General features: G+C 53.2%; 1 protein-coding gene across 7 annotated transcripts in view; it reads left to right on the top strand.

Moving 5' to 3' along the window:
• Rasa3 (RAS p21 protein activator 3) overlaps positions 1-13,982 on the top strand; it is a 77,205-nt gene that overhangs the window by 48,107 nt on the left and 15,116 nt on the right. For all 7 annotated transcript variants that reach the window (XM_063247068.1, XM_063247066.1, XM_003477496.5 and 4 more), the window contains 6 exons: positions 449-543; positions 6,386-6,462; positions 9,906-9,986; positions 10,358-10,430; positions 12,195-12,271; positions 13,125-13,229. In XM_063247068.1, the coding sequence (XP_063103138.1) occupies positions 449-543; positions 6,386-6,462; positions 9,906-9,986; positions 10,358-10,430; positions 12,195-12,271; positions 13,125-13,229 (508 nt within the window). The remainder of the gene's footprint in view (positions 1-448; positions 544-6,385; positions 6,463-9,905; positions 9,987-10,357; positions 10,431-12,194; positions 12,272-13,124; positions 13,230-13,982) is intronic.

Raw genomic sequence — 13,982 nt, 5'->3', positions numbered from 1 at the left:
ATTTGCACACATGTTCCACCATGTAGTTTATGTCAACAAATATTCCTACTGAAGCCTTACACACCTGCAAAGTAGGTTCTGCTTCTGGCTGTGTCTGGAGAGGAGGACACAGAGGCAGGCAGGTGCTGTGATCACCATCCCCTCCCTTGTACCGGCAGGCCAGTCCTGACTGAAAATGAGGCTCTGTCCATCCTCAGTGCCTGGTGCACTGCTGAGATATCAGATGGGGCAGGAAGGCAGTGTACAGGCAGACGATGCCTCTGTGTCAGCAGGTTCTTAGAGACCACAGAGCAAGGATGGAGATGGCCCCAAAGTGCAGGGTGCTACCTGCAGTGAACTTGCAGGGTGGGCTGTGGCCTTGCCTGGTGTCCCTGCGGGTCCAGCAGCCACCAGATGCCTGTCCCCATTGGCTGACTGTCCTCTGAGTCTGCTTTGCATGTGTTTTCAGGGAAGGTGGCCATCCGGAAGGAGGACCTGCAGAAGTACCACAACAGGGATACCTGGTTCCAGCTGCAGCATGTGGATGCCGACTCCGAAGTGCAGGTGAGGTGGGGCGGGCTGAGCCCAGAGGAGGACAGAACCTAGACTTCAGGCCTCAAAGGCAGAATGGCTGACAAATGTGTATTTGCTGAATTGTGCTGAGATTCTAATGAAGCCACCTTAGTTTTTTCTTTCTTTGGTTATTGCCACTCTTTTTAGGCAGAAGACATAACTTCAAACACAAATAAAGGAACAGGATAGAAATTCAGTGAAGGTGAAGGCTGGGTGACAGGCAGCTGTGTGTGGGGAGTAGTAGAGCAGGGCTTAAGCCTAAGGACCCCTGTCCCTAGGTTCCCATCCTCCACTGGGCTCTGCCTGCCTTCCCAGCAGTGATAGTGCAGGAAAGGTGTGAGACTGGGTACCAGGACACTGCAGGAGTACACATGTCAACCCTCAGGCTGCCTATGAGGGAGTACATTGTGTCACACATGAGGTCCATACTGTCCCTACCTTTGTGGGCCATCCTGAGCCCTGGCCCAGCATAGGGAGAAGCTATAGAAGCCTCACCCAGCTGAGTGGCCAGCCACACGCAGACATTCACACTGCAAGTGCCTCCCTGTCAACACAGTGTGTGGCAGGAGCTGTCCCCAGCTTCTATCTGGTGCCCAGGCTGCCTGGCCTGGCCATCCCCTGTGAACCATCTCCTTGGCACATTCCTTGTAGGCCGGGCCATGTGTGTGCAGCTGAAGGACACATTGGGCATAACTTTATACCTGGTAGATAGTATCATGGACAGAGCCCCTAACTAGGTACCTATGAGGACTTGCCTGAGCTGCCAGTGAAAGCAGTTCTTTGCTCCATGTCCCCATGTGGCCTGCCGGCCTCTATCCTCAAGACCCTCTTGCTCAGCTGGCTTCTCAAGGTGAAAGCCAGGACTCATGGTCACTGTTGAGATCTTAGGCTGCTGAAACCCCATGGCCCTAGGTTCTGTCCTTGGAGTTGGCAGAGCCCATCCACGACATGGAGAGGCCCAGGCAGTATCAAGGACTGAGCTGGGCTGGGCCTGGGTGCCTACCTCTCATTGGACACATGGAATCATGCTTCCACATGAGTGTTACCGCCCAGGAAAACATGGGCCCATAGTCTGCATGCTGCAGATGACAGGACACTGTAATGAATGGAGAACCTACTGTACCCTGGTAGGAGTACAGAGCCTAAGATGACACCAGTACCCAGCAGCCATCCTGCCCACACTTGGCTGGGACTGAGAAACTCAGAGTTCAGTGAAGCCAGGCTGCAGAGTACAGCGTCTTCTTCTCAGGCTCCTCCACACCTGCAGCCCTGGCACCAGGATGAGACCTGTGCTGTGCACAGTTGCAGACATCACCAGGACCACTTCTTGGTGGTGTTTCCCAGATTTGCTTGGCTTTAATAGCAAGTATGGCTTTCCTATTTTTTTGCCTGTTTAATCTTGAAATGGTTATAAATCCATGGAATGTTAGGTGGAATTGTAACCAGCAAGTTTGTGTGTTTTCTGAAGACCAGATGCCAGATGGTCCATCCCCAGGGCTCCACCTCAGTGACTATGTGAGCTCACAGTCCATAGACTTTGTTCTGATCTCACCACCTTTGCATGTGTGTGTGTGTTAATTTTTTTCCATTTTTTTTTTATTGTGATGAAACACATTGTCAAATCCAATTTTAACCATTTCTAAGTCTGGTTCTGCAGCATGAGCACATTCACATGTCTGTGTATCTGTCATCATTGTCCCTCTCCATTCTTGGCCATCTTCCTCCACTGGAGCTTGGTGCTCTATGGCCTGGGTCAGTAATATTAATGCATAGATGGGCCAGTTTTCATATTTTCTCACAACAAATCATGTCCACTGTCTGGCTAAATACTTCATCCTGTATGTAGATTTCTGTTATTGCTAAATCATGATTTGGAACCATTGCATGACCACAGAGCTATAAATTGGACACACATGAGAGCTTTGTGGCTGGCAAGATGTTTTCTTAACAGTGTGGAAGGCAGCTCCAGCCATCTGCTGAGTCTGTGATGAAAATTGGGACCCAGTTCTGCTGGGCCCCTGGGAGCCTGGGTGGTGTGAGGTGAAGGACTTTTGGGAGAGCCCTGTACTGTGCTTAGCACTTCTCTGGCATTTCTTTCTGGAAGTTTCTCACCTACAAAGTACCTGGGACAGAAAGGCAGCTTCTGTTCCCTCTCAGTCTGACCTTTCAGTGGCAGTCACATCTTTGTTTTGCAGCTGCCTCTTGTTTTAGAATGTCACTTTCACGGTTTTCTGCTGGGCAGAGAGCAAATGTGGCTCCCTGCATCCGTCTGCTGTGTATGGCACAAGAAGGAGACCCATATCCAAAGCTGTCACACTCTGGCTAGCATCACAGGAAGGGGGAGAAGCACATTAGATGGGCTACTTCTTGGAACTGGTGTCTTTTCTAAAGGTCCCCAGAGTGCTCCTCATCTCTGCCTCCAGGATGCTCCATGTTTGTAAACTGACCTGGGACTCAAATGCATCAGCAGCCTCCACTGTTGAGGTGATGGGCCCAAGAGTCAGCCATAGGGTATAAATTTGGGGGATTTTCCCTTTTGTTAATCCGACAACCCAGGACACTGGCAGGTGTCCCCAGTCCAAGACCTGTCTTCAGGCAGCGCTGAGGGCTTAGGGATGCAGAAGACCAGGCTGTGTTCCACTTTTCTGGCCTTTGTCTTGCCCTTTGCTCCTTCTTCTCACTTTAAGAGCCAGTGGCCACTCAGGTGGAGACAGGTCATAGTGTGACATTGATTGTCCCAGGCCCCCACATGAACACCACAGCAGCCTGGGGCCAGACTGGGATTGTTTCTGCCTCTTGGGATGGCTCTTGTATGGGGAAGACCTTCCTGAGAGAAGTGAGTGGGGACCTCTGAGGGCTTTTTGTAAGCTAACAAACTTTGGTTTCTGAGCAGGTTTTTTTGTTTGCTTGTTTTTGTTTTTGTTTTGTTTTGGAATTGAACTCAAGACCTTGAGCTTGCCAGGCAGGCGCTTGTGCTGCTGAGATAGATCCCTGGCCCCATGAGCATTTTTAAGTTTATAGGAAAACTGAGCAGACCAGAGGCCTTGTCCCAGCCCTGCCCAGCACTGGGCAGCTGTCACCAAGGCCCTCAGTCCTCATTGGCACCTGTGAACAGTGCTCAGGCCGGTAGTGCCCTCTCATTGCTGATCACAGGAAGCCATTCTTTGCTTTTGTTCCTGGGTGCCCTGCCTTGAGGCTTATCTCTGTGTTGATCTGTTCAGAGAATCTGATTTTGCTCTTAATGATTCTCTGATTTCCTGTTTTCAGTTTCACTGATTTCTGACCTAAGTTTTATTTGTTTTCTTTTACTTTTTGTGAATTTAACCTCCTCTTTCTAGTGGAAGTCATTGATCAGGAACTTTTTTTCCTTTCTGTGTATTTGGCTACGTTCTGAATTTCCCTCTCAAACATGGCTTTGCTGCATCCCACAAATTCTAAGTTATATTCTCATTTTCCTTTGTTTCACACTATACACTTAGATAGACAAAACACTATACACTAAGATAGACAAGTGTCTATCTTAATTACTTTTGTTGCTGCTAAGACAAAATATCCAAGACCCACAAGTTAAGGGTGGAATATTTGGCTCATTTGTGGAGGTTTCCATCCACAATCAGCTGGCTCCAAGGTAAGGTGGGATGGTGAGAAGCATCACAGTAGAGAACTCTTCATGGTGGTAACAAAGCAAGAAGAACATAGCAAAGCAAGAGTGGAAGACATACTTCTTTCTGTCCTTATATTGTATCCAGGCTACCAGGGTTAGGGTGATATTAAACCAATCATGGGCTGATTTAGTAATCACCCACTCTTCATCCCAACACCCTTAATCCAAGTATTGCACCAAGAATCAATCACATGCTCTGGAATCAGCCACCTCTGAACAAGACCCCCTGTGACTGCTTTGAGGGGACATCCAGACACGGCCTCCACAGTATCTGTGGAGGCTTCTTGACCCATGTGATGTTTAGAAGTGCATTCCTTAATCTCCAGGTGTTTGAGAGCTCTCAGCTGACTTTCTGTTCTGATCCCTACTTTGGTTCCTCATGGTCTGAGGGAGGACACGGAGGCTCCTTCCACCCGTTTGGCAGGGAAAGTGCAGCCCTGTGAGCTCTAGCAGAAAAGCAAAGAAAGCCCTGCTTTCTGTGGATGAAGTGATCAGGCAACACTGTTGGCCCTGCTTGTTTCATGATGCTGTTCACTTCCTGTTGCTTCTTCAACTTTCTTTTTCTAGAGCTAGGGTGGAGCCCAGAGCCTTGCAGGTGAGCACTCACCACAGAGCTGTGGCCCAGCCCATGTTAAGTGCTTAGTATCTTTAGCCCTTGATAAACTAGGAAGGAAAAGCTGCCAAGAGCACTTTCCTCTGCAGGCCCACTGCCCTCCTCATAACCAAAATTTTAGCCGGGACACTGGGCAGGCTTCGCAAGCAGAGGTGAACATGAATAAGCAGGCTAGATGCTCCTGCCCCAGCCAAACCCCAGAAGAGACCATGCCAGTCTTCTTCTCTGGAGGGTGGTGCCTGTCCCCGCTGTGAAGCCACATGCACAAGTGTGCACCAGGATGCAGTATTTTCTGCCGACCTGAAACCAAGGGCGTGACCCCGAGGGCAGCCATGTTTCTCTTCTGGGTTGTTTGTGTCAAGGTCAGGTCACCTGCCTGTGAGAGACAGTGCCCAACTTCCACCTCATACAGGAAGGGGATGCTGGATACTGAAGTGCTGGCCCACGGGTGTGCAGGGCCCACTAGGCCATGGTCAGCGTGGTACAGCATGGCTGTTTAGTCCCTGAGCCTCTATCCCACAGTGTGTGCCACCGGGTAAGAAAGGCACAGGAACCCAGTGGCTGCTTGGGGAAAACAGGAAATGGAAGGGAAGCTGCCGTTGCGCTGTTGGCAGTGGAGCCTTTCCACCTCCCCCAACACACACACAGTCTCTGACTTTCTAAAGGCCCCTGGACAAAACCTAGCTCTCAAGGCTCTTCTCCCTGACACCCTTGCAGACTGCAGAATTGCCAAAGGTTGGCGCCCCTGCTCAGTGCCATTCTCTGACACCAAACTGCTCACTTGGTCCTGTGCATGGCCTGGTTTGGTCCTCAAAGGCTCTTGGCCTGAGGAAGTGGTACCACTTCCTAGGGCAGCAAATATTACAGTCATGATCCCAATCTCTGAGCTCCTGGACTCTGGTAAAGAAAGGGAGCCACAGATGCCTGTCCTTGTACCTGTCACCAATTCAGCCCCAGAGCTGGAAGGGGCTGTGTCCAATTTCCTGACTCTACTCTATCATTGGTCCTTGAGGCTCTGTAGATCGAGAACCTGGGCCCAGGAAGCCTAGAGCAGAACAACAGCAGGAAAGTTCTGTCCCCAGGCAGTAGTGAACTTACTACTGTTCTGTGTTCATGGTTCATGCCCAGGGACATAGAGGGACATCACTGGGCATCAGGGTGCTTGCCAGGTGGTACTGGAGGTTCCAGCAGGATCTATAAGAGCCAAGTGGGCTGCAGCAACCAAGTGTCCACAGAGCAGAGTCCAGCAGTCTGCATAGTTCAGAATGTCTCAGGCCCAGTCATCCCCTGTGTGGCCGCCATTCACGGGCGGGGCAAGTGCTGTGTCCTGTCACAGGATGCTCGCTGACTAATGCTCATGTCCCAGCACTGGGCACTCTGTGTCCATTGCACCTGTCCTTGACCAGGGGAGAAGACCCAGAAGGGCAGGTCTGGCCTTGCCTGAGCCTAGGAGAGGTGAGATCCTTATCACCTCTGTCACCATGGCCAAGCACCCACCTCTTCCCAGCAGGTCCTTCTGGCTGTGCCCCTCTCTGAACCTCCCCTGTCCTTTGCAGGGCAAGGTGCACCTGGAGCTGAGGCTGAGCGAGGTCATCACCGACACAGGTGCTGTCTGCCACAAGCTCGCTGCACGGTAAGATGTGCACTGCAGGCAGCAGGGCTGGGCCAAGGTTCTGGAGCTGCTTCTCCTGTTCCACAGGTCCTGGTTTCCTCTTTGGGTGCCTAGGGGAGCAGGCACGACACCCTTGCACTTGCCGCCCCAGGTCTCACTGGCCTCTTCCCTGCACAGTGAGCCCAGGTTGGGACAATGGGACATGGCTCTGGTAGGAGAGCACCTGGGGCATCTTTCCTGCCAGGAGTACAGGCACGAGTCCTAGTGATGGGGTCATTTGCAGTCTGTTCTTGTTGCTGTAAGAAAATACTCCAGCCAGGGGATATGCAGAAAGCAGCTGGTTTGTCTCGTGATTCTGGTGAGGACCTCGTGCTTATCCCATTGAGGCTGAGGCCTCCCCTCATGCGACAGTAGTGGGAGATGAGGTCCCCTATGCTCATAAGGCCATCAGGGCATCTGGCCCACCTCATGACTTCAGGTACCTTGTCATCTCTTGGGCCTTCTGTGACACCAAAACTTGGCTTTGGGGATAGTGTCTGAACCAGGAGCTAATGGGCACACATTGATCCTCAGGGGGATCATCCTGCCACCTTCAGCAAACAGAGATGGGGCTTCTCCCTCCCAGAAACATCGTCGAAGCAGGGCATGTACTACAGTGTGATTGGATGCATGTAGAGCTGAGTTCATGGTTGGAGTTTCACAGTCTACTCCCCTGGGATGGGTGGGGGTGAGCAAGGTCCTCCGTTTCCACAATGGCCTGCAATGCTCCATGGTCCTGTGGTGAGACCACGCATTATGGTACTAGGTGCTGCTGGGCCTGCTGGGGCTATGGAGTGTGCTGAAGCAGGGTCAAGTGAGGATCTGCCCTGGGGCACTGTGGGCACATATGAGGTTCTTGGTTGGGCGTAGTTCCTTGCTGTATCTTAGGAGCTGTGAGATACGTGTATTTATAAGCCATGTTCAAAGCCTTCAAGGCTGGACTTGTGGGGCCCAAATCAGGGATGTGGACAGAGGTGGCTTTCATAGGCACAAGTGTGGATGTGACCTGGCCAAGCTGTGGTCTTCTCCAAGAGCTGAAATATGGTGCTGTGCCATGAGTGGAGGTCAAGGCAGAGAAGGGGCCAGGCCACCACTACTTCCCTTTAATCCACAACTCCTGGGGCCTCTTCAAGCAACCAGCCCACTGGGAACTTGGACAGAGGTTGTGAGTTGCCTGCCTGTGGCCCTACATCATGGGTTGCTTCACCTGGGCTTGCCCTGCAGCAGCTGCCACACTGAGACACCTGCTGCCCGGCAGCCCTCAGGAGCCCTGCACAGGCAGAATGTTCTCCAAGTGAGCCTGTTCCCTGCCCTGGGGTGGCTGAGGCGAGAGGCTTCTTGAAGTCTAGACTGCACTCCAACCAGTGAGGAAACGGGGAAGCCCAACAGTGGCCTAGACAAATGGCAGTCATGGACCCCCAGATGCCTGAGCCATTTGCCACTCCCAGGTTTTGTTTGCTCAGCACAAAGGAAGGGAAAGAGCAGTGAACTCGGGCCAGAAGTCAAGGGACTTCTTCCAAGCCTCAGTTTCTCCACATGAAAAACAAGAATGAAAGCTGCGCTCTGTGGACCCCAGCTCTGGCTGGGAGCACCCACCTGCAGGGTGTCTGTGTGACTGTTGTCTGAGCATCACAGTTGTGTGAACTTGTTTCCTTGGACAACAGGAGAACAGCCAGGAAAGTATGGCTGTGTGTGGAGCAATGGGCACAGGCAGGGCTGTCCCTGTGCCCACCTGGGTCTGCCATGTGCTGTGGACTCTTGTGTCCAAGAAGAAGGCTCCTAGCCAGGCACATACGGAGGAAGCCCCAAAACATCACAGGCATACAGAGTCTGGCCTGGCTCAGGGAGGTGCACCAGACATGGAGCCCCAGAGCTCATCAGACTCTGCAACCTCTCTCAAGGCCCTGGTGGTTTTGCTAGTCCTGCTGCAGTTATGGGCAGGGCATGCTCCCTGCACCACCAGCCATGGGGCTTCTAACATCAAGGACATGAGTTCTGCCCCAAGGCTTACAGGACAGCATCTCCACTGCCATACTTACAGCCACCTCCCTGAAGGGCTCAGTTTAGCAGAGGCATTGAGGGGTAGCTGGAAGGCTCTGGAACCCACTGTGCAGGAGACAGCCCTGATCCTGGACACCACCTCTGGTGGACCTGGGGTCCCTTGCCTCCTGTGATTAGATAGCACTTTGTGGACAGCCGTGAGAAGGCTGAACCCCACAGCCTGGGTCCCAGTTCCTGTGGGGAAGGAGCTAGTCAGTCCCAGCCTGCCATGGATGTGTGTGTTTATATGCATATGTATGTGGGGGATGGGGGGTAGATATTAAGATGCAGCCATTGTCCTGCTGGGTCCTACAGGGACTGTGTCCCCATGTCAGCTGCTCTAGGCTTCCATTCCCACCACACAGGCAAACACACTCCTCCTCTGTGCTGGGAAGGCTCTGCCTTGGGTTGGGGGCTGCACTGGGCATCCCTATACCCTCCTGAGTTCTCAGGCCAGGCACGTGCCTCCTGTGGTTCTGGGTAGGTCACCTGTCTCGCCTGGTGCCAGCCCTCTGTGCTGTGTACCTGTCTGCTGTGTGTGACATCTAGGTGTGTGCATGGATTTCCTCTGACCACAGACAAACCACCAGGATAGTTGTGTGAGCTATTTATGACACGGGATGCTGAGGTTGGGGTGTGATACCTCTGAGAAGGATAAGCTTAGTACCTGCTACCTCTGAGTAGGGCTTGGGGCTCAGATCTGACTTATGGAGGTCAACAGGGTCCCGGCCCTCACAGGGACTGGTGCCCTTCAAATCTCCCCCAGTCCGAGCAGGTCTTTTGCTGTACACGGTACTGGGGATAGGCAGCAGGATGCACAGCACTGCATGAGGGCCACGCCATCCTTAGAGCAGCAAGAACATTTTGGAAGGAGCTAGAAACAGAAGTGATGTGATCGGCTGGGTGGGAAGAACCTAAACAGTCCCAGTGCTGTGCCCAGAGCCCAGCAGAAAACTGGATCCTCTGCATAAAATTCACAATGTCTGGCTCCTGCTCAACCCCAGGAAGCAGGAAATACGACTCATGACTGGGGAGGAATGGAAACAGACCAGGAGGCACAGAGATGGCAATGAAGTGCTGGTGGGAATGTTCCAGAGCTTCAGGATCGCTGGGAGCTGTCCCCATCTGTCCCCTCCTGCCAATGGAGCTCAGTGACTAAAGGAGGGGCCAGGGTTTCTGCTGCCGAGCTTGGGTAGCTGGGGGGCCAGGCAAGCAAGGTGGTGGCTGCCACGGGCTGTGTGTCCTCAATGACAGTTGGTTCTTGGCAACAGAGACCCCTGCCAGCCTCTCCCCGGAACACCAGGTCTTCTCATTCCTGGTCCACAGACCTGCAGGGAGGGAGCCGGGTTTGCCTGCCCTTTCCGGACTCTCCTCTGTTTCCTCAGCATCCTCGAGTGCCAAGGCCTCCCCATAGTGAACGGCCAGTGCGATCCCTACGCCACGGTGACGCTGGCTGGACCCTTCAGGCAAGTTGTCCCAATCCTGCCTGTGCCATGCTGCCCTGGTCCTAGGCTCAGGGAGCCTGAGGAGTCAGGTGGCTGGTGCCCCCTGCGGGAGAACAAAGGAGGTGCATGTTTGGGAGGTGCATGTTTTTGACTCCTTTTGGTTTCCTTGATTGCTCTGACATTACTTTGAGGAGAATAAGGCCTCTGTGATCTCTATAGTGCATATTTCTGGCTCCATAAAGGTTCCTGATTTGCATACCATCTGGAGGTGGAGGCAAACAGAAATGTTTGTGAGATAAATAAAGGCTGTAATGTTTGACAGCTCAATTTTAAGGCAGGTTCAGAATCAACAGTGTTATTTTTAAGCCTAACCCTTCCTCTTTTGACTACAGATCAGAAGCCAAAAAGACGAAAGTAAAGAAGAAGACCAACAACCCCCAGTTTGACGAAGTGTTTTACTTCGAGGTTGGTGCTCTAGTGGGGAAACTGGGAAGCGTGCTGAAGACCAAGCAGGAACGGGCCAATGGTCCTTGTGTCCTTCTGGAGAGAGGTCCAGGCCTACAGGCCATCTGGAGGCATTCACCTGGAGATGCCTCTCCCTGGAGAGAAGGTGCTGCTGCTCCCAGGCTGCCAGGATGCAGCAGCTGACGGTAGCAAGTTCGTGCCAACACCCAGGTCTTCAGGGCTCTGGGCTCAGTGGTTGTGAGTTTTCATGTTTTTGGCTACTCCACCCCAGCTTCCTTGGACAGCGCAAGGCTCACTCCACCGGAAATACGAGGATTTACAGCAAAGAGGAAGTGGTTCAGCCCGGAGACTCCCTGGCTGCCTCCAGGACACGCAGCAGAGTTAGGCAGCTGCTTGAGGGCTGGCACCTGTTGAGGCAGAGTTGGTGTGGGTCTGGGTGAGGGTGTTCTTCCTGGCCTCAGTTCTCCAAATGCTTCTTATGCGCTATGGTCTGGCAGGCAGGGGACCAGGCCTCAGTTTCAACTCAACTTGCACTTTCATGGAGTGCAGGACTGCAGCAGGGTGGTAGACACAGCCTTAGGGATGAGAGCCACCACTGTCCCGGGAGGCTGTGGGTCTCCCCTCTCAGTAACTTAGCAACCCCCAGAAACGTCCGGAAACCTCACTGCAGTGGCAGTAAGGCTCCCAGAAGGCCAGGCCCCAGACTGTGGCTGAGCCCAGTGGTCCTGCTCCTCCTGAGCTGTGGCCTAGGCATGCTGCTGCTGAGGCTTCCATGCCTGGGACCCTTATTGAGTCCTGCCCCAGGGAAGGCAAACCTCATGCAAGGGGCAGCCAGAGAGCAATGGAAGTCATTCCCAGGCCACTCTCTGCCAGGATAGGCTAGAAGGGTGTCCAAGTAAAGCCACGTGAAGCTCTGTAGGGGTCACTTTCACCCCTTGCAGGCAGCTGGGAGAGGGCAGGCAGGTAGGAGTTGTGCTGGGCCAGGCCATAGCAGGCAGGCGATGAGTGCATGAGTTGGGCCAGCAGTGTGTGGTCTTGCTCATGGGGGCAGGCTATGACAGGAGGTCAGGGGATCCTGGGGGCCGTGGCATTTCAGAGACACCTGCAGACTGAGGAGGATCTGGTTTCTAGGAGTGGCACAGTGGGGACGAGGCAGGCAGGGCTGGGTGTTACGCTGGCCAGTCCCAGATGAAGAGAAGGTCAGAGTCAGAGGAGTCCAGCCAGAGTAGCATTCGGGGTACAGGAGTGTGCAGACTGCTGGTCACCACTAATCTGACACTCAGAATTACAGCTCAGAGCTTAAGCAGCATAAGTAGCTTTGTCTGTGTACAATTTGGAGCTGAAATCTTCTGACCCTGGAAATGGGGCCGGGAGTGGCACAGCACTCCCTTTGAACTCCAGAACTGGCTAGCCCTTTTACATTTTAAGAAACTCACAACCCCTAAAATATTAGGGGGGAAAACAGTGTTTGATCTTTCAGTTTTCTGATGCCTCCCTGGGTTGGACTCCCTGAGGGGTTCTTGAGGTTTAGGGCTGTGGGGTGTGGAGCTGGTGTCCAGGGCTCTTGGACCTTGCTGTGGGTGAAAATGAACACGAAGAAGCTGCCAGAGCCCTCAGGGTTGCAGACCACAAGTGGCTTCCTCTATGTTCCCCGCAGAGGAGTCAGCCTCTGCTATGGTTTCATATCATCTCGTTGGGCCCAGCAAAGCTCCAGGGTCAACACTCAGGCCCCCCTCCCAGACTTTTCTGTCCATCTGCCCCCAGGTGACCAGGCCCTGCAGCTACAGCAAAAAGTCTCACTTTGACTTTGAGGAGGAAGATGTGGATAAACTTGAAATCAGGTAAGAAGTCAAAGTCCCTGTTTCTTACTGGGCAGTTTTTGTCTGTCCTTTGTTTGGGGCCTGGTGAGTGCAAGGTTTCTTCCTATAGTGGCTCCAAGTGCCATGTCTGCAGGGACCTGTGCAAGATGCATCCCAGAGACCTCAGCCCTGCGACCCTTCAGCACAGGCAAACCCCTCCACCCACCCAGATTCCTGCCACACAATCCTGCAGCCCCAAGTCTCAGGGAAATGGGGCATTCTCAAGGAAAGAGTGTCAGGACCTCTCCTGCTGTGTCAGAAAGCTTCACAAGTGCCCTCACAAGTGCCAAAGAGCCCTGCTATGGTCTGTGGCTCTTGGTGGCCCCACCCAGGCTCCTGCTCATGGCTCCTTCAGGTTTTACTCAGTCTGCAGAGGCAGAAGTTTTCAGTTCTGGTAGGGGTTTGCCAGCATGGCTCTTCTGGATGAAGAAAGGTTCCCATCCCCTCCAGACCAGGCACTGTCCTGTGCCAGCCTTTCCATGCACAAGATGCTTGCCCACTGTGCTGAGCAGATAGAAGCTGCCTGGTGGTGCTGAGACAAAGCTCAGGCTTACTGTGAGACTCTGGACCCTCACCTATCTGAGGCCATGGCCCACTGTGGGTGAAGGCAGATGCCAGAGCAGTGGCAGCAGTCTATCTCTGTCACTGGCAGTGATGGCCCATGGTTGCCTGAGGTGCCAGCCAGGGCTGCATCCTGTGCCTGCTCCCTGTCCATCCTTCTGCACAGGATTCCAAGTGTCTGACCCAGTGCAGCTGTGGGCATTGTGGAGATCACTGCAGCCAACATCAGATGGGCAGCTGGGCTCCAAGCCCTCCTGGATCTGCTTGTTTTCAGAGTTGACCTTTGGAATGCCAGCAACCTGAAGTTTGGCGATGAGTTCCTAGGGGAGCTGAGGATCCCACTGAAGGTACTTCGGCAGTCCAGCTGCTACGAGGCCTGGTAGGCACTACGGGGGCAGGGGGCAGGATGGGTGGTAGCACGGGCAGGAAGGCTGGAAGGCTGGAAGGAAGGGTGTTGTGCCACCGTAGGCCCTGTTGTCAGTTAATTGGGCTTGGATAGTTTCTGACTTTTCAGCGGAGAGGGAGAGGTGAGGGGTGACACCAGGCACTCTGAAGCACAAGTCATACGAAGCCTCAGGTAGGGGACAGAGCAGGCTTAGCCTAAGGACAGCTATCCCTAAATCTTTTTTTTTTTTTTTTTTTTTTTTTGTCTTTTTCGTTTTTATTGGTACCAGGGATCAAACTCACGACTGCCTGCTTACAAGGCAGGTGCTTATGCTGCTGAGCTAAATCCCCAGCCCCTAGCTATTCCTAACTCTTGTCACAGGATGTGTGGCCATTGCAGCCTCATGACCTCTGACCAGCTGTGGTATTAGCCTTGGTATCCTTCCAAGTGCCTCCGCTTGGCTCTCCACTGCCTGGTGTCTTTATCTCTGCTGACCTCCAGAGGTTGGGCATGGGTGCATACCTCTGGTTCATGTTGGTCTACATGTTTTCTCAAGACACAGGCACACACCAGCAGGCCCAGTTGATAGTGCTGAGGGTGACTCTTCCCCTGGAAGCTGCTTTCTCATGCTATAATGGAAGGCCGTGCAGGGTGCTATCTACACCCTACCTCCCACTCCTGCTGCACAGACCCAGTCCCTCAGTCACAGCTGTCCTTAGGCTAAGCCTGCTCTATACCCTGCCTGAG

The sequence above is a fragment of the Cavia porcellus genome, unplaced genomic scaffold (assembly GCF_034190915.1).
Source record: "Cavia porcellus strain 051 isolate PalLab524CR breed Dunkin Hartley unplaced genomic scaffold, mCavPor4.1 scaffold_4, whole genome shotgun sequence".
Lineage (NCBI taxonomy): Eukaryota > Metazoa > Chordata > Mammalia > Rodentia > Caviidae > Cavia > Cavia porcellus.
This window is presented reverse-complemented; position numbering and strand designations above follow the sequence as displayed.